Here is a 23,806-nt window from a genome sequence, read left to right as displayed (position 1 = left end):
CCCTAAACCACCTCAGGCTCCAAATTCTGGCCCCACCATGTCCCACCATCACCCCCATGTCCCACAAGGGCCCCACCCTGCCCCCATCCTGTCCTCAGCCTGCCCCCCCCACCAAGGGCCACCTACACCTGGGGACGGATGTGACCTCGCTTCCTTCCCCTTCATCCGAAGAGCCGCCAGCCAGGGGAGCCGTGGCCACAGCAGTGAGTGACAGCCAGTGCACATGGCTGGGGACACCGGGATGGCCCGGAAGATGGCACTGCTCCTGTGGGGTGAGTGCCCTGGGCACGGGCCTGACACCCTGGGGATGGGCCCTGGTGAGGCAGAGACTGGTGGGGAGGGGGCATAAGGGGGCTGCAGGGTCCCCTGAGGTCCCAAAAGGCCGCAGAGCCAGAGCATGAGGTGACCAGGGCTGTGGAGACAGGAGAGGGGGGACAATAACGGGGGGACAGGGATTTGGGGAACTATCATGGGGCTGGTGGGGGTGATCACTGCAACCACTGCTGAGTCTCCATTTCTGGGTGTCCAGTGTGTCCCCATATCCTAACTGCGCAAGGGCTAGTCGGTGTGTCTCTGTCCCCAAGAGGTACTTGCCACACTATGACAGTTTATGGACAGCCCCCACACCCAGTCACTCACTTTCAATGTCCCTGTGATGCCACCCTCATCCAGCCCTGTCCCTTCTCCCTTCCAGCCCAGACCCTCGGCCTCGCTGGTGAGTCCTTGGGGGATGCCATGGCCCCACCCCGCTGTCCCCAGCCCCACATTGGCCCTGGCAGGCTGGTGTCCCCTGTCACACACAGGTGCCCAGACCACCCAGCTCCTGGTGGAGCCCCCATGGATGCCAGCGGTGCTGTGGGACCGGGTGACATTGACCTGCCAGGGCTTGGGGACTGCCCGTGCCACCACCTGGTACAAGGATGGTCAGCGCTGGGGGCAGCAGGGACCAGACCACTTCACTGTCACCGAGAGTGGCACCTACACGTGTGACAGACCTGGCACCGGGCTCAGCCCCGCCATGAAAGTCTCAAATGGTGAGAGGGGTTTGGTTGTCTCTAGCCTCGCACCTGCAGGGACCTCAAGGTCTCTGGGTGTGCTCTGCTCCATGGGTCACCTCCTGGTGTGACCAGAGCTCATCCCCTGTACACGGGGATATCCCAGACCATCTCAGAGCGGAGGGATCCCAGTTCTGGATTCAGGGAACCCTGCTGCACTGGATGTGTTTCAGTTCGAGGGTCCTTGAGAAAATTGAATGCCACAGGTGTCCTAAGATTCCCATGTTCCACAGCCCGACTGGTGCTGCAGGTGCCGTTGCAGGAGCTGCTGGAGGGGGACACGGTGACACTGCGCTGCCGGCGCTGGGAGAACATGTCGGTCACTGTGGTGCGATTCTACCATGGGGACAAGGAGGTGGAGAGGTCCCTCAGTGGGAGCGAGCTGTCCCTGTCCCCTCTGCAGCTGAACCACAGCGGCCGCTACAGCTGCAGGGGCCGGGTGGACTCCAAGGTGGCACTGTGGGCGCACTCGGCTTCAGTGACAGTGACAGTGCATGGTGAGCATCCCACAGCCACCACCCTGACACCCTCACAGTCCCTCCCCAGGGATTCAGGCTCACAAATCTCCCTCCCCTCTCCTTCCCAGAGCTCTTCTCAGTGCCGGTGCTGGAGGGTCCCCCTTATCTTATTGTGGGATCCCCCCTGACTCTCAGCTGCCTCAGCACCACCAGCCCCCTGCGGCCCCGAGCCCCCCTCCTGCACGTGTTCTACCGGGACAGGCAGGTGGTGGGGGGCCCGCAGGGGTCCCCGCAGCTGCTGGTGCCCGCCGTGGGTGTGTCTCACTCGGGGAATTACAGCTGCCAGGTGCAATCCAAGGGGGGGGCCGTGCGGAAGAGCAGCACCTGGCTCCACGTCACGGTGTGCAGTGAGTGTGGGGATGGGCACGGGGAGCCCCTACAGCTTGCTCAGGCACCCCTGCCCCGTCTGGGGATCCCCATAACTACCCGGGTCCCCTATCCTTTCCTGGGTACCTCACCAGATCCACCAGCCCTATGTGGGTACCCCCATCTTTCTGCTAATCTTTTTCCACATCCCCTCATTCCTGCTTGGGTCACACTCTGTGTCCCCCCATTCCTCACTGGGATCCCTTCATCTCTCCCTGATTCAACCTCAGCCCTCTCTGGTCTCCCTCCAGGGTCCTCAAGTCTCACCATTCCCTCCCTGGTTTTACATACTCTTCCTGGTGTCTCCCCATCTTCCTCTCCAGGCCTCCATCATTCCTTGGGGTCCCGTTCCAAGCCCCCCTCCTATCTCTGTGCCTCCTTTTCCTCACTGGGGTCCCACTTCCCCTCTCCCATCCCTCCCCACTACGGGTCTCTCACTGTTCCCTGAGGTCCCCCCATCCAAGGGGTCCCACCCTTGGGGGTGTCCCTGTCAGTGCAGCCCCCAGGGGACAGGTGGCATGCAGGGACTGACTGGTCCTGAGCTACGTGGTGACTGTGGGTCCCCTGTCCTTCTCCTGGCACCGGGAGGGCTTGGGGGCACTCCTGGGAACAGGCCTGGAGCTGTGCCATCCTGGGGACAATGACAGCGGCCAGTACCGGTGCCGGGTCAGCGACAGGGACAGCGTGGCTGAGAGTGACCCCCTGAATGTCACCATCCTGGGCAAGCAGGACCCTCGGACTGGGGGTGACCCCTCCCATGGCACCCCCATCCCACCTGCCCAGTGCCAGCCCTGTCTCTGTCCCACAGTGCCCGTGGCCAATGCCACCATCACCCCTGGTCCCCTGTCACACCAGGTACATGCCGGTGACCCCATGACCCTGCGCTGCTCAGTGCAGGTGGGCTCAGCCCCTGTCACCTTCACCTGGCTGCACAACGGGCAGGAGGTGGCCCGGGGTCCCCTTCTGGAGCTTGGAGCTGTTGATGTGGGACATTCGGGCACCTACCAGTGTGTGGCCACCAACCAGCTGGGACAGGACGGGCACTGCGTGTTCCGGGCACTCAGCCCAGAGCTGGCCCTGGCTGTGACATCGCGTAGACACAGGGACACAGGTGGGGTCACACTGGGTCACACGGGGGGTGCAGGACCCCTGGGCTTCTGGGTGACACCAATGTGTCCCTCTCTGTCCCCAGCAGTGGCTGTAGGGCTCAGTGGGTCCCTGCTGTTCCTGCTCCTGCTCCTGGCTGTCATCGGGGGCTGCTACCAGTGGCACTGCTGTGGTGGGTCACAATGCGGGGGGATGGGGTTCCCAGGGATTGGGGTGAAGACCCCCCAGGGTATGGGGGCCATAGAGTGTCACCAACAGCTCCTGACTTGGGAGAAACTGAGCCTGTAGAGACCTCAGCTTGGGGTCCTGGGTGATTTGGGGAGGTTGTGTGGGGTTGTGCAGGGAAGTTGGGGGTTCTGTCAGGGGTTTTGAGGGAGTTCTTGGGACTCTGAGGTCTCAGTGGTTTGAAAGGTTGGTTTAAGGTATTTTGGGACTTTCAAAGATGCTTGAGGGTCCCAGGGACAGTCAGGGGTCCCGATGGTCTTCAGAAGCCCTGAGAACCACAGAGTCACCCCTCATGCTTTTCTTTTGCAGCCCTCAGGAAACAGCAAGAAAGGTGAGTGAAGGACTCCAGGTTTGAACCTCCATTTTACCCCCACAACAAAACCCTCCCATGCCCACAGACTCCCACTTATCCCTGCAGGCCTCCCCCAGAGCCCGCGGCCCCCCCAGAGGTGGGGGAGGTGCTGTACAGTGATGTCGTGAGCACCAAGTAGGCAGGTGGTGAGTACAGATGGGACACGGGGGACATCACCCATGGGTGTCACCCACAATCCAGGTCCCACAACCGGCATCTCTCACAGGGTCCCCCCGCGCCACATCCCCCCAGGTGACCTATGCAGAGCTGCCAGGACCCCACAGGAGGCAGCAGGACACCAGTGACATCTGCGAGAACGTGCTGTGACACTGAGGGCACAGGGGGCACTGGGGTCCCTGTCCAAGGGCATCCCCAGCTCCCATGGGTGCCCATCGTGCCCAGGGAGTGGCCATGAGTGGGGGCTCCCATGTGGGGCTGCCAGGCTCCCTGTTCAAGTGCTCCCAGTACCCCCAGGGGCTCCTCATTTCCTCCTCTGCTACCAGGAGGCACAGGACCCTTGTCCCTTTTACTGGACCCAAATATCATCTTTTTGATTAAACCAGAAGAAACGGTTTTTGTTTGTTTAGCTCTGCCCTGTTTGGCTCAGGAAGGAGGAGGGTCCCGCCTGGTTGGTGAACCAATACTTCTCAGTTTTCAAGATTCAGAATTCAAAGGGTCACAAAAGGAACAATTTCCAGGGAAAGCACCCAACAAGGAACAAACCCCAGAGGTTGCCTCTGGCACGATTCGTCCACCAGGAGGAACCTGGCAGGTCCCAGAACTTCACTGCTCTGATGGCCAAAGTGGCATTTAGGAGCCTCTGGATTCTCTTGTGCCCTGTCCCAAACCCCTCCTCTGCTGTGTTTGCCCAACAATGATGTCAGAAAGGCCCTGTGGGGGTTCCAGAGCCTCCCCCTTTTCCAGGGCAGTCAGGATCAGGCCATGGCACAGGGTGGGGTGTCAGAGACAGGAAAAGTTTGATGTCTGGAGACATTTTGGAACACCTATGTCTGGCAGGGGTGGGCCAGACCTTGCTTTTGCTGAGACAGGGCCCCATCTGTCCATCAGCCTGTCAGCCATGGCACACTGCGGACATTGTGACACTCTGCCAAAGCAAGCTTCTGAGTGGCCAGGAGACCACTGTGTCACCAAGTGCCAGCTGGGGAGAGGGCGCTTGATGGCCCAACTAGCTTAAAGGGCAGAGCATGAGGTTGCCTAGTTCCTGACCCTGTCTTCAGTTGAGGTCTCTGTCCCATCCACACTGGAACCCAGGATTTGACCACTTGTTTAAATGAGAAATATTTGCCAAGGAACGTGGGAATCTTCCTGGAATGGAAAGAAGACCCATGCCTAAAACTTATATTAATTTCAAAAATGATGGGTCTTCCAGGCCAAAGTGTTGGAGAATGAATAACAGCTCTTTACTGGGAAATTTATAAACCTGAAGAGAACAAACAACACAAACCCAGAACTTTCCCTCCTGCTCAGCACTGTTGGTTTTTGTGGCAGTTATATCTGCAGCCAGCATGGGGCGCTGCAGGGAGCACTCCCGGCCCAGCAGGGGGCGCCCCGGTGCAGCTCCATCCCCTCAGTGGCCATGGCGGCCTCGGACAGGAGGGAGGAGGGGAAATCGCTCCTTTTGCAAACTCACGGGCACCAATCGGTCCCGGCACCACCACCATCAGCGGGCAGAAGCCGCCAAGGCAGCAGGTTGGATCCCAGTACCCACTGGCAGCGTAGCAGTGTCCCAGGGTCAGGCACATGCCCTGCGCAACACCCGCAAACACTGTCTATGATCCCGGAGGGAAGGAAGGCAGCGCCTGACATGTCTCAGGTCCACAACATCACTTCTGATCGCTTTATAGCCTTTCATTCCCTTTTCCTCCTTCAACCTGGGCACAGCAGCTCTGGGAATGTTGAAATTCCCTGGGATGCTGAGGAAAGCTCGTGCTCGGTGCTGACTCTGCCAGGGCTCCTCAGGCGGCTGCAGAGTGCATTTGGATTTCCTGCTCCTCCTGGGCCACTGCTGGTTCTGACACAGCCGCTGCAGGACAGGAAGAGGAGAGCCTGAGGGCTCTGCAGCTGCAGCTGGAGCACAGAGATAGCCAGGGCTGGGATCTGTGCCTTGAGAGGGCAAAATGGGGCTAAATTGGAGCTGTTTGGGCCAATGCCCCTGTTCTGCTCCAGACGCTGCAGACCCTTCAGGAGGTGTTGTAATTATTGTTGGGATTCCTGAAGGTCTGCTGTGTTTCTAAAGCATCCCAGTGCACAGAGGGTTCCGCTGTGTCTCCCAGGGATTTTGGAATTCTGTGGCTGAGGCGGGAGCGGCTGGAGCAGGTGGCCCACAGGAGCAGCACCTGGCCATGCAGGTAGAGCAGGAGTTCCAGGAATTTTGCAGGGTGCTCAGGTGAGGCCCACGGGGGCCGGGCCATGGTGGGACACAACTTGCCATTCCTGCTCCCTCCAGATTTTGAGACAGAGCAGTGACACACATAAGGCTCCTAAACCCCTCAGGGTCTAGGCACAGCCTCAAAGGAGTCCCAGCCCAGGCCTTGGGGATGATTTGGATACTCCCGGGCTCGTTCCTGACAAACGGCAGTGCTCCAGGAGCAATCGGCACATCCCGAAGGAGCAGCCCAGGGCTGCTGGAGCCCGAGTGCTGTAGGCAAGGACGGCGTGAGGGATCCAGGCCCCGCTCAGCTGGCGCTGCCCCAGGAATATCTCATCCAGCAGGAGCTCGGCAGCCTCTGCCGGTGTCGGCCCCGGGGCTGTCGGGGGGTGCGGCCGGAGGGGCCGGGGGGCAGCGGGTGGGAGGGGCTGGGATGGAGGGACCGGGACCCCACTGGGGAGCCCCGAGCATGGAGGGCGGGAAACGGCGGAGGGGAGATCCCGGGACAGGGGGGAGCAGAGACCCTGCGGTGGGGTATGTGGAAAGGGGGGACAGCAATGGTGGTCCTGGAGCACCAGGAAGGGATCCAGCTGCCATCGTGCTGTGAGTGCCGGGACGGTCACAGGGTGTCTGAATCGACTGTGGCAGCGTGTCCAAAGCCACTGTCGCGATGTGTCGGGACTGAGCGTTGCCAGGGTAAGGCCCCCACAGCTCCGGGAAGTGGAGGGGTACCCTGGAAGGTGTGCAGCAGGGGTGGAGCAGAGCCCTGCCTATTCTTTATGCCCTGTGCAGGTGAGGAGAGCAGGGATGGAGCAGCTTTGGGAACACCTGGAATCCAGACAGGGTCCCTTCCCACCACGGCCGCGGGTTAAAACCCCTGCTCGACATTTCCATCCTTTTCTCTCTTGTCTAAAGACTGAGCCAGAACCCAAAAATACTTTCTGGGATGTTCTAAAGGGCTGCAGGTTTGAGACAGGAAGGAGGAGGAGGGTCCTGGTCAGATTGTTGAGCAGATGGTTGTTGTCTTTGCAGGATTTTCGGGTCTCTTCCAGTCCCTTGCCTAGAAGGACAAAGTGATTAATTGCTGCATTTCAGGACTGGTTCCCCCACAGCTGCCTTTGTAGGGGAGTTTCCAGTCAGTCCTGCTCGGAAAACCACCAAAGGCCGCCTCAGAGCCACTGCTTGGGCTCCCTTTGAGGTTTGTGCTTCTTGCAGGGCTGAGCAAACCACAGGCAGGCCTTTTTCCCCCACAGAATTCTCATCTTTGCCATATGTGAAAAACATGTTCTCTCTCCTGTGAAAATTTTGGAAGTTTAAAAAAGGACAATAGGAGGCAAGGACCATAGAACAAAGAGTAAAGGTTGTTATGGGCGGGTGCATTTTGGCACTCAGCCAAGAGCACACTGTTCTCTTCGGTGATACCTCTTAGATACCTTTTCCCTTACATCAGCCTGTTGCATATTCATATACACTTTGTCATGGTTTTGGCCTGGCACAGAGCCAGTGCCCCCATGAGTATACCTTCTCCCTGGTATCTGCTGTGAGAGTTGACCAGGAATAAGCAAAGCAGGCTCCAGCTTAAACATAAAGAAAACTTTATTACCTAAAGTACAAGAAAAGAAAAAAAAAAACAAAAACTATAAGATAAAAAATTGAAAACCTTACAAAAATCACTTTCCTCCTTCCCACCACCAAAATTTCCCAATCCGATACATTCCCCCAAATCACCAACTGACCAGTCTGGCACCACCCTTTAGAATACTCAAACTTCAGTCCATGAAGAAGAGAGGAGTCTTTCTTGCACCATAGGCTTCCCCTGGAAACACGTTCAAACCTCGTGTGCTTCCATGTCACTCGGAACCCCCTGGAAAAAGTCTTTTTGCCGCTTGTGACATCTTCCTTCCATGCCCAGTGCTCTCACCACTGCGCATGGACCAGAGTCACTTTTAGGGTTGTCTTTTAAGGATGCCTTGTCTCACTCGAAAAAGGCACAGTCTCTGCTTTGGGACATCTGTCCCCCCCATTTATTTCCAACCACCTGGGGCCGAGGGGTACCCACAATGAACCCTCCTGGTTCTGAGGCACTGCCTCCCCCTAAGTGCAGTCTCTGTGTCACAGGAATACAATGGAGTCTATGGCTACACAAGAAAAGTCCAGCCAAAAGGCCACTCCAATCATCTCTCTCTCCACTCAGCCAGCCTTCTCCACATCCTTCGGGACAGGTCCTTGGTTATCTCATCTCTCATCTCTCTTCTTATCCAGCTCTGAGAAGGATCAGCATTTTTGCGAGGTCCCAGTCATGAAAGAAAGGGGTTAAAAATTCAGTCTCTGCCTGTCCCAAAGCTCCGGCACTCCCACACTTGCTGCTGCTCCAGCCGGGCAACTCCTCCCTTGCTGCATTCCCCCCCTTTCTCCTCCTGGGCTGGCTGCTATCACATTCGTCGTCACCGGCTCTCCCTCTCTCTCTCCTGGGGGGGGGTACTGCCCGATGTCTCCTGAGGCTCCTCCACCCTTCCATCCTCAAGGGCCTCCTCCCCCCCCATCTCTGTCCAGGCCCAGGCCTACCACATGGCTGCCCCTCCCCCGCCGAGCAGCAGTGGCTGGACGGGGGAGGGCGATCTGTCCTCTTTGCCTCGAAGTCCCAAGAGAGCCTCCCAGGGCCGAAGCTCTGGTTTTAACCCCTGTGTGTTCTCGGAGGTGTGTCCAAACCCAACTGGCCACACCAGGTGCCAATATCAAAATCCGAGCACCCATTGGTTTGACCACAGCATCCCAGAATTCCCACTTCTTCCTGGTCAAACCACCACACACTTATGCATAGAAAACTTTTTCCCCAAACTAATTTACATTCCAAGAATTGTTTAGCATGGCTCATCCTTGGATCCGCCTTTTTAGAGCATTATTCCTTGGTTGTGCTTTTAGCCATTTCTTATCATCATCTTCATTTGTGGGCCTGGGTCCACACTGTCTTCGGGCGGTGAGTGCTGATGGTTGGCATATCTGTAGCAGGTGTCCTCATCCTGTGCTCATCAGATGTTATCCCATCCAAGCAGGCATTTTAACACAAGCATCCTTATATCAGCTATTTCACAAAGCTTAATTAACAACAGAAATAAATACTATATCTTTGTAACAAAGTTACTTTAACATTACAGATATAAATTCCATTTTAACATTTGTGAAAATCCAGTAATATATCTATGTATTTACAATACTTGGTGTGCTGGTTTGACCAGGAAGAAGTGGGAATTCTGGGATGCTGTGGTCAAACCAATGGGTGCTCAGATTTTGATATTAGCACCTGATGTGGCCAGTGGGGTTTGGACACACCTCCGAGAACACACAGGGGTTAAAAGCAGAGCTTCGTTCCTGAGAGTTTCTCTTGGGACTTCGAGGCAAAGAGGTCGGATCTCCCTCCCCCGTCCAGCTGCTGCTGCTGGGCGAGGGAGGGACAGCCATGTGATAGGCCTGGGGCTGGACAGAAATGGGGGGGGTGAGGAGGCCCTTGAGGATGGAAGGGTGGAGGAGCACCAAGAGACATCAGGCAGCCAGCCCCCCCCACCAGGAGAGAGAGAGGGAGAGCCGGCGACGGAATGTGACAGCAGCCGGCCCAGGAGGAGAAGGGGGGAGTGCGGTGAGAAGGTGCCCGGCAGGGCAGTGTGGGAGTGCCAGAGCTCTCCGAGAGAATGAAATTTTTAACCCTTTCCTTACATGATTGAGACCTTGCAAAAATGCTGATCCTCCTGGAACGAAATAAGAAGAGAGATAAGAGATGAGGTAACAAAGACTAGGCCCGAGGGAAGTGGAAAAGACTGGCTGAGTGTATGGAGAGATGACGGAGTGGCCTTTTGGCTAGACTTTTCTTGTGTAGCCATAGACTGAACCATTCTTATTCCTTTGACACAGAGACTGCATTTAGAGGGAGGCAGTGCCTCAGAACCAGGAGGATTCAGTGTGGGTACCCCTCGGCCCCAGGGGGTGAAAAAAATTGGTGGGGACAGATGTCCCAAAAGAGAGACGGTGCCTTTTTTTGGAGTAAGACAAGGCATCCTTAAAAGACAACCCTAAAAGCAGCTCTAGTCCATGCACAGGGGTGAGAGCACTGGGCATGGAAAGAAGATGTCACCATGGCAAAAGGACTTTCCAGGTGGTGCTGAGTGACATGGAAGCACATGAGGTTTCAGCGTGTTTCCAGGGGAAGCCTATGGTGCAAGAAGGACTACTCTCCTCTTCATGAACTGAAGATTGAATGTTCCAAAGGGTGGTGCCATACTGGGAGTTAGTGATTTTGGAGAATGTATTGCATTAGGAAATTTGGTGGGGGGAGAGGAGGAAAGTGCTTTTGTAAGGTTTACATTTTTTTTTCCATTATAGTTTTTTCCCTCTTCTTTTCTTGTAGTTTAGTTAATAAAGTTTTCTTTATTCAAAGCTGGAGCTTGCTTTGCTTATTCCTAGTCACATCTCACAGCAGACACCAGAGAGAAGGTATTCTGGTAAGAACACTAGCTTTGTGCCAAGCCTAAACCATGACATTTGGTGAGAGGGACAAAGTGATCAATTGCTGCATTTCCAGACTGGTTGAATGACAGAGGCCCTGCACGGGGCCTTTCCAGCCAGCCCCGCTCTGAAAACCATCAAAGGCCCTCACAGAGCCGTTGCTTGGGCTCCCTTTGGGGTTTGTGCTTCTTGCAGGGCTGAGCAAACCACAGGCAGGCCTTTTTCCCCCACAGAATTCTCACCTCTGAAGTAGCTCTAAAGCTGCCAGAATCAAAGCCAAGGGGACAGGAGGGACCCTCTGGTCCTGGCTACTACCTGGGGCTGGCCAGAGCAGGGCAGGGCAATGGCCATCCCTGTGCAGTGGGACTGGGCCATGGCTGGGCCTCACCCTTGGATGGCCACTGGCTTCAAGGAGCAGGAGTTTGGGAGCTCCTTCCTGCCCGGGGCTCCATTTCCCAGCTGCCCTTGCTGGCTCAGATCCTGCAGGGGACGAGCAAGAATGGAGAAGTCTGGAAACACCAGGAGCTGCCATGCCCCAGGACAGTAGCCCCTTGTCCAGCATGTGTCCCCCCTGGGACAGGATCCCCCCAGGACAGAAGCCTCCTGTATTTGCCCCCCACCAGGGTAGAACCCTCCTCCCATGTGACACTCAGCACAAACGGCCTCTTCCTTCTGCTACAGGAGAGAGAAAGTGAAAGTGTAGGCAGGGGGAAAGCTGACTCCCCCATCCCCCACAGCCTCCTCAGCCCTCCCTGCAGACGCCTCACCCCTGCTTCCCCCACCCTGGGCTTCCCCCAACACATTCCCTGCTCAGGAGCTCCCCAGGATCACCAAGGCATGAACTGGGAGGTTGTGAAATTGAGGGATAAAAGGAAGGAAATGGAAATGAAGAACGGGAAATGCCCATGGAGATTGTGCTGGCACAGACCCAGAGCACCTCTGAATCCCCTCTTGTTGCCCCCTCAAATCACGGGCAACCCAGCAGGCAGCTCTAGCCCCTGAGTCTTCCCAAAATCTGAGGCACCCAGGGAAGGAGCTGTGACCCACATGCACATCCTGTCACAGTCCATCCCTGGAAAACTCATTCCCCTGGGAAGCTGACCATGGGACCCCCATTCCTTCTCTCTCCCCTTCCCTGGGACCCCCATACTAGAGCTGTCATTGCCCAGGATCTCCATGGCCCAAGACCCCATTCCCAAGGAACCCTCTCCCATTTATTCCTTCCCCTGAAATCCCCCTTTCTACTGGGACCTTAATTCTCCCAGGTCCCCCGATTCCCCTGCACCCCATCCCTGGAACAAAAATCCCCTGATGAAGGATTTATTACTAATAAATTTATTACAATTAAAATTTTTTCTATATACCCTTTTAAACTTTTTAATCACTTTACCTTTCTCCTAGTCTCATTTCAAAACAAATAAGAAATAAATACTTTCTGATAAATGCACTAATAATTAACCAACACTAAACCCACAACATTAATTATTACATTAACTGAAATATCTCAAATTAGCAAATGAAAACCATGAAAACCAAATCCCTGAAGCCCATCTTCCCCTGGGACTCCCATCCCTGAGTCCCCCCAGCCCTGGGGACCCCCATTCCCATGGCACCCCAACCCCCGTGACTCCCCCTCCTCATGACCCCAATTCCCCATGGACCCATTCCCTGGACTCCCCATTCCCCTGGACACCCATCCCTGGCTCCCCAAACCCCCTGAGACCCCCTGCTCCGGGGAAGCCCATGTCCCACCGACCCAGAGACAGCCTTGTCCCCAGCATGTCCCCACCCTGCCCAGAGCCTGTCACCAGCTTATGGCCACCCTGCTCCCACTAGGTGCCACCTACACGTGGGGACGAGATGTGACCTCGCTTCCTTCCCCTTCATCCGAAGAGCCGCCAGCCAGGGGAGCGGTGGCCACAGCAGCGAGTGACAGCCAGTGCACATGGCTGGGGACACTGGGATGGTCGGGAAGGTGGCGCTGCTCCTGTGGGGTGAGTGCCCTGGGCACAGTCAGCACTGGTAGTACCGCGGGGATGGGCGCTGGTGAGGCAGAGAGTGGTGGGGAGGGGGCACAGGGGAGCTGCAGGGTTCCCTGAGGTTCCCAATGCCAGAAGAGCCAGAGCATGAAGTGACCGGGGTCATGGGGTGGCCGTGGGGACAGGAGAGGGTGAACAGGGCTGGAGGGACAGGAATGTGGGCAGAGGCATCCTGGGGCTAGGGCAGCTGTGGGGACAGGGACACAGGGATGCAGGGATGCAGGGACAGGGAGAAGACAAGCACAATGTGGATGGGCCATGGAGACAGAGGCCATGGGGCTGGCAGGGGAGACCTGTGCTAGCACAGTGTCTCCATAGCCCCTATGCCCATTCCACAGTGAGTGTGGCATAACTGTCCCCATGGTGCCACACTCACTGAGCCCTGTCCCTTCTCCCTTCCAGCCCAGACCCTCGGCCTCGCTGGTGAGTCCTCAGGGGATGCCATGGCCCAACCCCGCTGTCCCCAGCCCCACACTGGCCCTGGCAGACTGGTGACCTCTGTCACCTGCAGGTGCCCAGACCACCCAGCTCCCGGTGGAGCCCCCCTGGAGGCCGGCGGTGCTGTGGGACCGGGTGACACTGATATGCCAGGGCTCGGGGAACACTGGTGTCACCACCTGGTACAAGGACGGGCAGCGCTGGAGGCAGGAGAGACACAACCGCCTCACTGCCACTGAGAAAGGCAACTACATGTGTGAGAGACCTGGCACTGGGCTCAGCCCTCCTGTGACAGTCTCAGATGGTGAGGGGGATTTGGATGTCCCTCTCCTGGCACCAACATTGACCCCGGGGCTCTGGGTGGGCTCTGCTCCATGGGTCACCTCCTGTGTGACCAGAGCCTGTCCCCTACTCTGGGGGCATCCCAGAGATCCCAATGCTGGCAGACCCTGTTTGTGGATTTGGGGACACCTGGTGTGCTGTGTGTGAGCCAATATGGGGGTTGCGATGGCATTGGGTCCCTCCAGGTCCCCGCAGTGTTAACAGGACCCCTGTGTCCCGCAGCCCAATTGGTGCTGCAGGTGCCGGCACAGGCACTGCTGGAGGGGGACACGGTGACACTGCACTGCCGGCGATGGTGGGACAACCCGGTCAGCTCAGTGTCCTTCTACCATGAGGAGAGGAAACTGCAGGAGCTCTGTGATGGGACTGAGCTGTCCCTGTCCCCTCTGCAGCTGCAACACAGCGGCCGCTACAGCTGCAGGGGCTGGGTGAAATCCACGGTATCACGAGGATGGGAGAAGTTGGAATCAGTGACAGTGACAGTGCATGGTGAGCATTCCACAACTGTCACAATAACCCCCCCACAGCCCGTCCCTAGTGACTCAGGCTCACAAATCTCCCTCCCCTCTCCTTTCCAGAGCTTTTTACGGCGCCAGTGCTGGAAGTTCACTCTGAGCCCACCAATGGTTCCCCCCTGACTCTCAGCTGCCTCAGCACCACCAGCCCCCTGCGGCCCCGAGCCCCCCTCCTGCACGTGTTCTACCGGGACGGGCAGGTTCTGAGGGGCCCACAGGGATCCCCACAGCTGCTGGTGCCCGCTGTGGGGGTCTCCCACTCGGGGAATTACAGCTGCGAGGTGCGCTCCAAGGGGGGGACCATGCGGAAGAGCAGTGCCTGGCTCCGTGTCACTGTGCGCAGTGAGTGCGGGGATGGGCACAGCGAGCCCTCACTGCCTCCTTGGGTGCCCTGCCTGGGTACCTCCATTACTACCCCATTCCCCCCATCCCTCACTGTGTCCATTCACCCATCTCTGAGTCAACCCCACCCCTCTCTGCTGTTTCCCCGCAGTCCCCAAGTCCCACCATACCCTCTCCATACCCGCACTGGGGTCCTCCCATCTTCCGCTCCACATGTCCCGTCATTAAACACCCCATCCTTCCTTGGGTACCTATCCAACACCCCTCCGCCAAGGCTCTGCACCGCCTCTCCTCTCCCTCACTGGGATCTCCCTGCTCCTCCCTGACCTCCATCCAAGTCCCTCAATATCCCGTGGTGTCACCCCCTCCAGCAGGGGTTCCACCCTCGGGGGTGTCCCTGTCAGCGCAGCCTTGTGCTGAGCTGCACGGTGGCCACAGGGACAGGTCACCTGTCCATTTCCTGGTACCCGGGAGGGCTCGGGGGCAACGCTTGGCACTGGCCCTGCCTGGAGCTGTACCACACTGGGGACTAGGACAGTGGCCACTACCAGTGCGGGGACAGCATGGCTGAGAGTGTCCCCCTGAATATCAGTGTCCTTTGTGAGTGGGGCCCTCAGACTGGGGGTGACCCCAACCACAGCACTCCCATCCCCCCTTGCCAAGGTGCCAGCCCAGTCTGTGTCCCCACAGTGCCCGTGGCCAATGTCACCATCACCCTCAGTCCCCTGTCACATCAAGTGCATGCAGGTGACCTCATGACCCTGCGCTGCTCGGTGCAGGTGGGCTCAGCCCCTGTCACCTTCACCTGGCTGCACAATGGGCAGGAGGTGGCCCAGGGTCCCCTCCTGGAGCTTGGAGCTGTTGATGTGGGACATTCGGGCACCTACCAGTGCACGGCCACCAACCAGCTGGACGGGCACCAGGCACACAGCCCAGAGCTGGCCCTGCAGGTGACAGAACACACACCCTGTGTCATAGGTGAGATAACACGTGCTCACCAGGGAGTGCAGGAACCCTAGGGTGATGGGTGGTCCTGATGTGTCCCCCTCTGTTTCTTGCAGTGGCCGCAGGGTTTGGTGGGGACCTTTTGTTCCTGCTCCTGCTCGTAGGTTTCATTGTGGCCTGGCACCGGTGGCACCATGTGGGTGGGTGACAATGGGGGGACAGGGTTCATGTAGAGAGGTGGGAAGGATGCCAGGGAAGTGGGGCCATAGGGCAGCATGAAAAGCCCCTGACCTGGGAGAGGCTGAGCCCCCAATGACCATGGCTCAGAGACCTGGGGAGCTGTTGGAGGGTCCTGCAGGGATGTTGGGGATTCTATCAGAGGTCCCCCTTCCTGCCAGGCTCGGGGTTCTGGAGGTTAAGGGTGTTGGTGCAAGTGGGGTGGGTCAGGGATACTGGAGCGTCCTGGGGAGAATTGTGTGTCTGGTGGTGGTTCAGCATTCCCAAGGGTAAATGGGGGCCCCTAAGTCTCCAAAGTCACCCCTCCAGTTTTCCTTTGCAGATGCCAGGAATTACCAGGAAAGGTGAGTGCAGGCTCCAGCCATGATACACCTTTTATGCCATTCCCTTCCCATTCCCTTCCCCACACCCCCTTATTCCTGCAGGGCCCCCCAAGACCCCCTGGCACCCCAAGTGGAGGATCCTCAGGCGACGTACATGGAGCTGCAAAGGCAACCGTGGGAACCCAGTGACATCTATGACAATCTACACCAAAAGTTGTGATGCTTGGGAAGTGGGAGGCACTGGTTGACACTGGGGGTGCTCCCTCCATGCCTCCTGTGGTAGCCCATCCTTCCAAGGGAGGTGCTCATGGGTTGGGGGAGGCTACACAGGGCACCCTCTGCTTCCGATTTCCTCTCCCAGTACCCCCAAGGCCTCCCCCATCCCTTTGCCGGTACCTGCAGGGGCTCCCCAGCCCCATCCAAGTGCCCAAGTACACTCAGGGACTGCCCCATTCTCTCCCCACAGTGCTTGCAGTACACCCAGAGCTTCCACATTCCCCCTCCTACTACCCCTATCCCATCCCGCTGTAAAAGGGAGAGTTGGGGAGGATTCTTGCTGAAAGGTTTCTCAAATGAAAATGAAGCACAAACATGGCAATATTATATCTGAGAACTGTTTATTGATAAAGGAGGGTAAGGGTTATTATCGAAGGGGGAGAGAAGAGAGTAGAAAGGGAAAAGGATAGAGAGAGAAACAAAAGACAGGACAGTGTTACTGCAAGAAGCCCGGGCGCTCTGTGGGCATCAGCTGGGCAGATGGAGTGTGTGTGCTGCAAGCCAGGGCGAGCCCACATGGCTTTTGTGAGTGGCTGGGCGTGATTTCCAAGGACGGCACCTGCGTGTCTCTGGCATGGGCGAGCGATGGCTGCGGGCTGGCTGCTGCGGGCTGGCTGCAGGCTGGTGCTGCGGCACTGGTGGCTCTGGGCTGGCTGCTGCAGGCTGGGGCTGCGGTGGGCAGGTGCAGCAGGCTCAGTGCACAGGAAATGTGGCAGAGGCAGCGAGTGGGTGCAGGCAGCATCCGCTCTTTCGGGAAACAATGAAGGAATATCCAGGACGAGCAGGAATGAGCTGCCTCAGGAAAGCAATGAAGCAGGGAAGAACGAGTGCGGACAGGGAAGAAGGACCACTGGAGGAAAAGGCAGGGAGGGATGTGTCGATGATATTTTTGCCCGACGTCCAGGAGGAATGACGCATCTGACTCCATCTTATCAGAAGGCTTATTAAGTACATTAGTATACTATATTCTATATTATATTCCATTACATCTAAACTTAATCAGCCAAGCACTCAACTACACTCCACTGCGCACAATCTCATGACTGTCAGCCCACAGTCCCCACAAACACACACCTGGATTCAATTGGTCAGTGAATCAAAACACTCACACCACAATCCAATTAGCAATTCCCTTCAGGTAAACAACCTTCCACAATGCATTCCACGTGTGAACAACACAGGAGCAGAAAATGAGGTGAGAATTGTTTGGATCATTCTTTGCTTCTCTCACTGCTTCTCTCAGTTTCAGAGAATGTGAATCCCACAGGGGAGGGGAGCCAAACTGACCCTCTGAGCGAGCCCCTGATCTCTGCAAGAAACCTAAAGAAAAACACTCCTATTTTGTCACAGTTAGCTGCTTTTATTTGCAAAGGCCCCTCCCACAGCCTGAATTCCTGGGCATTTTTTCATAGATATTTTTCCTTGGGCATCTGTCCCACCAGCCAGTGGGGGTCACTCACAGCCCGATCACTGAAGCTTTCTCTCCCCTGATTCTCTGTTGTGCGAAGCCTTGCCAGGGACAGGGTTCCCAGCACATGTACAACCACAGAGTAATTTTTCACCTCATGTGTAGCATATGTTGAGACATAAATCCAAATCAGATATGATCCTCTTAACCTCAGTGTGCTTAGTGGCTCTGCAGTCCCCATCCCAGTGCTCCCAATGAGGTGGCTTACTGGTGCCCATCCCAGTTCCAAGGGAGGTGGTTCCCTGCTCCTGGGACAAAAATGCAGCTCTTTGGTTAAACTGGCAGAAATGGTGTTTCTTTGATCAGCTCTGTCAAGGAAGCTGAACAAGGGGAGACCTCCCTTGGAATGCAAAATACGACCCCTTTCTCTCTGAACTATTATAGCTTTGAAACTACAGGCCATTTAGGCAAAGATGTGGGAACAGGAATAACAGTTCTTTACTGGTATGTATTGTGAGAAACAAGTTAATGGAAGTTGACTTTTACTGGATATTATACAAATTGATATTACATTATTGATTATACTGTTGAATAAATATTGCAATGTTGTTCAGATAGTGAAAAGTATTGTGGAGTGGCTGATGTTGTTGTTGTGGCCATCCAAGGGTGGGGCCCAGCCATGTCCTAGCCCCACTGCACAGGGATGGCCATTGCCCAGCCCTGCTCTGGCCAGCCCCAGGTGGCAGCCAGAACCTGAGTGTCCCTCCTTGACCCCTTGGCTTTGATTCTGGCAGCTTTAGAGCTGCTGCAGAGGTGAGAATTGTGTGGGTGGAAAAAGGCCTCCCTGTGGTTTGCTTAGCTCTGCAAGAAGCACAAAACCCAAAAGGAGCCCAAGCAGTGGCTCTGTGAGGGCCTCTGATGGTTTTCAGAGCAGGGCTGGCTGGAAATCGCCCCTTGCAGGGGCAGCTGTGAGAGAACCAGTCCAGAAATGCAGCAATTGATCATTTTGTCCCTTGCAGCAAGGGTCTGAGATAGCCCCAAAAGCCTTGCATATACCACAACCATCTGTCAACAACCTGACCGGTTCCCTCCTCCTTCCGGCTTCAAACATGAAGCCCTTTAGAATGGCCTCGGAAGAGTGTTTGGCTTTTGGCTGTGGTTGCCAGACAAGAGGGAAAAGTGTGGAAATATCAAGCTGCGGCTCTGGCTGCAGCTGTGGTGGGGCTGTCTGGAGTGATCCTGTGTTGATTCCAGGTTTCCCCAAAGCTGCTCCATCCCTGCCCTCCTCACCTTAGTGAAAGCCTGAGGGATTGCAGGAATTGTGGTGTAAAGCTACCAGAAGTGCTGCTGTGGGCCCGAGATGAGCCTGAGATCAGGCGCTGCCTTCCTTCCATTCAGGATCATGGAGAGCGCTTGTGGGTGTTGGGTAGGGCGTGTGCCTGACCCTGGGACACTGCTACACTGCCAGTGGGCACTGGGATCCAACCTGCTGCCTTGGCAGCTTCTGCCCGCTGCCGGTGGTGGTGTTGGGACCGATTGGTGCCCGTGAGTTTGCAAAAGGAGCGATTTCCCATCCTCCCTCCCGTCCGAGGCCGCCATGGCCACTGAGGGGATGGAGCTGGACCGGGGCACCCCCTGCTGGCTGCGGTTATAACTGCCACAAAAACCAACAGTGCTGAGTGGGAGGGAAAGTTCTGGGTTTGTGTTGTTTGTTCTGTTCTGGTTTATCAATTTCCCAGGGAAGAGTGGGATTCCTTTTCCTTCACTTTGACCTGGAAGCAACATCATATTTGAAATTAGGAAAAGTTTCTGATATGGCTTTCTTTCAATTCCAGGATTTTTTCCAAGTTTCCTTGACAGATATTTCTCATTTAAATGAGTTTCCAACTACTGCGTCCAGCGTGGAGGCGACAGTTACCCCATGAGCAGATAGGGTCAGGGACTTGGCTACCTCATGTTCTGGCTTGTAAGCCAGTTGGGTCACAAAGGGCCCTCTCCCCAGCTGGCACTTCTGGTCACCTGGCTACTCAGGAGCTAGCTTTGTCAAAGTGTCACGCTGTCCCCAGTGTGCCATGGCTGACAGATGATGGACGGACAGGGCCCTGTCTCACCAAAAACAAAGCCTGACCCACCCCTGCCACACACAGCTGTTCCAAAATGTCTCCAGACTTCAAATTTTTCCTGTCTTTGGCACCTCACCCTGTGCCATGGCCTGATCCCAAATGCCCTGGGCAAATGGGATGCTCAGAAACGTCCTCAGAGCCTTTGTGATATCCTGGTGTGGGGAACATGGCAGAGGAGGGGTTTGGGACAGGGGAGAAGAGAATCCAGAGCCTCCTGAAGGCCACTTTGGCCATCAGAGCAAGGAAGGTCCAGGGCTCTGCCCGATTCCTCTGGTGGAGGAAACGTGATGGGCGGGAAGTGTTCGAGTATTGGAAAAAAAGGCTCCCAATATTACCAGTTAGATTGTGCCTGGGCCAGTCTGACCCTCGCTGCTGGGCCAAAGGCAGCAACTGCGGTGTATCACCCCAGAGATACCTTAGCTTGCTGGTGGTTGCAGCTGGGCACTGAACAAGTCCAGGCTTGTTAGGAACCCCGTTACCTCAGGAGGGATAGCTTCAGGCGATGGTGAAGAGAAAAGGGAGAGGATTCTGCTGGAGGGCTTAATGTCCAGAGGTTTATTCCATGGTTACAGAGGTCTGAACGTGAGCAACTGCTCCAACAGAATCCAGACCGCATGGTCTGATGACCTTTTTAAGCTCAGGGACAGGGGGAGGGGAGGTACAGGTGAGCCACCAACCAGGTGAGAGGGGCAGGGTCTCAGGGAAAGATGACACCCAGACAGGCCAATGACCCCTGGGCCTGAGTGGCATCCTTTGAACTCGTCCAACCACACGACGCCTTGCTGGAATTTTAAGTCTGACAGGACTCACTCAGCATGGGGGCAAGGGGGAAGGGAGAGAGGTATTGGCACACCTGGGAAAGTGACCTGGAAGGCCAAAATGGGACATTACAGCGCACCACAACTTTCGAGGATTGTTCTTTGTTGGTGGCTTTCCCTGGAAATCATTCCTTGTGTGACAATTTGGGCCCTAGACCTTGTTGCTGTTGCTGTTGATTTTTTTTCTTTCATTACTGATTCAGGAATTGTCAGACTTTTGGGATCTTTGTGCCTCCATGGGTTGTGGTAGGGAAAGGGGCAGCAGCCCATGGTTTTTGGTGGCAACCCAGAGCTGGAGAATCCCATTCCTAAAGCCCCACAAAGCTGAACAAACACCATCTCTGCCAGTTTAACCAAAAAGCTGCATTTTGGACTAAATAAGAAGGAAATGGGTCCTCTGTCCCCTGGCACTGGGAGGAGCCTGGCGAGCCATGGGTGTACTGGGAGCACTGGGAGGGGGAAAGGGGAGCACTGGGTGCCCTGTGAAGCCCCCCCAACTCGTGGTCATCACCCCAGGCAGGATGGGCCACCACGGGAGCCATGGGATGAGAACTTCCAGTGTCCTATATTGTCACAGCAGGTTCCCATGGATGTCACTGGTGTCCTGCAGTCGCCCATGTGGTCCTGGCAGCTCTGCGTGGGTCACCTGGGGGTCCTTGGGGGGGACAGTAAGAGACACCTGGCTTGGTGTGACACCCATGGATGACATGTCCGTGTCCCCACCATTCCCCCATACTCACCCCCTGCCCCCTCATGTCCAGCCCCCCCCCCCAACCTGTAAGGGATAAGGGTGTTCTGGGGTGCTTCGTGGGGATAAGGGGGGGTCTGAGGGGTGTCTGGGGAGGGGGTCAGGGAGAGTCATGGCTGCAACTCCCCACTCACCTGTCCTGGGATTTCCTGAGAACTACAAGAAAAAGAGGATGGGGTGATCATGGGGTCCCCTGGGCCCCAACCCCACCTGGGACCTTTAAATGCCCACTGGAGCCCTGAGCCCCCACCAGACACTGATTTCTACTGGACTGCCAGGCCCCTGCACCCCAAAGCACCCCTGAGGAGCCCCAGAACACCTGAGGCACCCAGGTACTCCAACCCCCTTCCCAGGAACACCGAACACCTGAGCACACTCAAGCCTCAAGGAACCCCAAGAATGGAATGCAGGGAAGCCTCCAAACTGCTTCAGGATCCCTGAAGAGCTCTCAACATCCCTGCACAACTCTCCAACACCTCCCTAAAAGCCCCCAGGAGATCCCAGTGTCACCCATATATTCCTCAAGGCCCTTCCTGGGACAGCCCAGGACCCTCCAAAAGACCCCCAAGCAAAGGTCAGTTGGGGGCTCAGCTTCTTTCATATATGAGGTTTTGGGTGATGCCCCAACTACCCCCAAGTGTGTGGGTCTTCCCCCTAGTTCCTGTAGGACCTTGTACCCGCTGCATTGTCCCCACCCCGGCGGTGTCACCAGTGACAGCCTCCGATGACAGCCAGGAGCAGGAGCAGGAACAGGAGGATGCTGCTGACATTCACAGCCACTGCTGGGGACAGAGGGGGACACAATGGGGTCATCCTGAACTGCAGGAGTCCTGAACACCCTGGTGACCCCCTGTGACCCCACGTGTGACCCAGGGTGAGCCAGGTGTCACCTCCAGGGCCAGCTCAATGCTGAGTGCCCGGAACACGCGATGCCCGTCCTGTCCCAGCTGGTTGGTGGCCACGCACTGGTAGGTGCCCGAATGTCCCACACTGATGTCCCTGAGCTCCAGGAGGGGACCCCGGGCCACCTCCTGCCCATTGTGCAGCCAGGTGAAGGTGACAGGGGCTGAGCCCACCTGCACCCAGCAGCGCAGGTTCACATTGTCACCTGCACGCACCTGGTGTGACAGGGGGCCGGGAGTGATGGTGGCATTGGCCACGGGCACTGCAGGGACAGAGACGGTGCTGGCACCTGGTGAGGTGGGATGGGGGTGCTGTGGGTGGGGTCATCCCCAGCCCGAGGGTCCTGCTCACCCAGGACGGTGACATTCAGGGGGTCACTCTCGGCCATGCTGTTCCCGTCACTGACCCGGCACCGGTACTGGCCGCTGTCATTGTCCCCAACGTGGCGCAGCTCCAGGTGGGGGCCGGTGCCCAGCAGTGCCCCCGAGCCCTCCCGGTGCCAGGAGAAGGACAGGGGACCTGTCCCTATGGCCACTGCACAGCTCAGCACCAGGCTGTCCCCGAGTGCCACCTGTCCCCCAGGGGGCTGCACTGACAGGGACACCCCTGAGGGCGGGACCCCTGCGGGAGAGTGGGACACCAAGGGACAGTGAGGGACCCGGGGGTATGTCAAGGAGGGGCAGGTGAACTCCAGTGAGGGAGAGGGGGTGCAGAGATTGGGGGAGGGAGGCTTTAAAAGGAACCCCAAGGGATGATAAGGGGGTCAGGGAGGGAACACCTGGAGAGGGAGGTGGGCAACTCCAGGAAGGGTACGGGGACCATGGGGGGGGATGGTGAGACTTGGGCAATGTGCAGAGACCTCAGAGAGGGGTGGACGGACCCAGGGATGAGGGAGGGGACCCAACGAAGGATGGAGGGAAACACAAGCCAGGAATGGGGGGAGCTTAGGAGAGGCCCGGGGCAGCGATGGCAGGACACAGAAAATGCACCGGGGAAGGATGAGTGGACACATGTACGGACTGGGGGTCCCGAGGAGAGACCCGAGAAAGGACGGGGGGCGGCAGGGAGGGATCTGGAAAAGGTTGGGTGCCCCAGAGCAGGCGTCAGGGAGGGCTGGGAGATGCCAGGCAGTGTGGGGGACCTGAGGCATCTGTGGGGGATACCCGTGCCGATCCCCACACTCACTGCACACCGTGACGCGGAGCCGGTTGCTGCTCTTCTGCACTGACCCCCCCTGGGAGTGCACCACACAGCCATAATGCCCCGAGTGGGAGACCCTCACAGCGGGCAGCAGCAGCTGCGGGGACTCCTGTGGGCCCCCCATCACCTGCCCGTCCCGGTAGAACACGTGCAGGAGGGGGGCTCGGGGCCGCAGGGGGCTGGGGGTGCTGAGGCAGCTCATAGTCAGGGGGGACCTCTCCGTGAGCTCACGGGGACCCTCCAGCACCGGCACTGAGAAGAGCTCTGGGAAGGAGAGGAGAGGTGAGGACTGTGAGTCTGAGTGCACTGGGAAGTGGCTTTGGGGTTGTCAAGATATTTGAGTTCCAGCCGTGTGGGTGCTCACCATGCACTCTCACTGTCACTGGTGCTGACCGTGACTGCCAGGACCCCACCAAGCCCTCACATCTGTAGCGGCTGCTGTGGTGCAGCTGCAGAGGTGAAAGGGACAGCTTGTTCCCCCTGAGAGACCCCCTGAGATCCTTCTCCTCCCGGTAAAATCGCACCCTGGTGAGATGGTTGTCCTGCCGGCACCGGCAGCGCAGTTTCAAGGTGTCCCCCTCCAGCAGTGCCCGTGCTGGCACCTGCAGCACCAGCTGGTCTGTGGGACAGGAAGGTCACA

General features: G+C 57.1%; 1 protein-coding gene across 1 annotated transcript in view; it reads right to left on the bottom strand.

Moving 5' to 3' along the window:
- LOC134429054 (low affinity immunoglobulin gamma Fc region receptor II-like) overlaps positions 1–23,806 on the bottom strand; it is a 75,304-nt gene that overhangs the window by 9,401 nt on the left and 42,097 nt on the right. The window contains 2 exon segments of the mRNA XM_063176151.1: positions 21,926–22,228; positions 22,318–22,587. Coding sequence (XP_063032221.1) covers positions 21,926–22,228; positions 22,318–22,587 — 573 coding nt within the window.

Source organism: Melospiza melodia, chromosome 25 (genome assembly GCF_035770615.1).
Source record: "Melospiza melodia melodia isolate bMelMel2 chromosome 25, bMelMel2.pri, whole genome shotgun sequence".
Classification (NCBI taxonomy): Eukaryota; Metazoa; Chordata; class Aves; order Passeriformes; family Passerellidae; genus Melospiza; species Melospiza melodia.
This window is presented reverse-complemented; position numbering and strand designations above follow the sequence as displayed.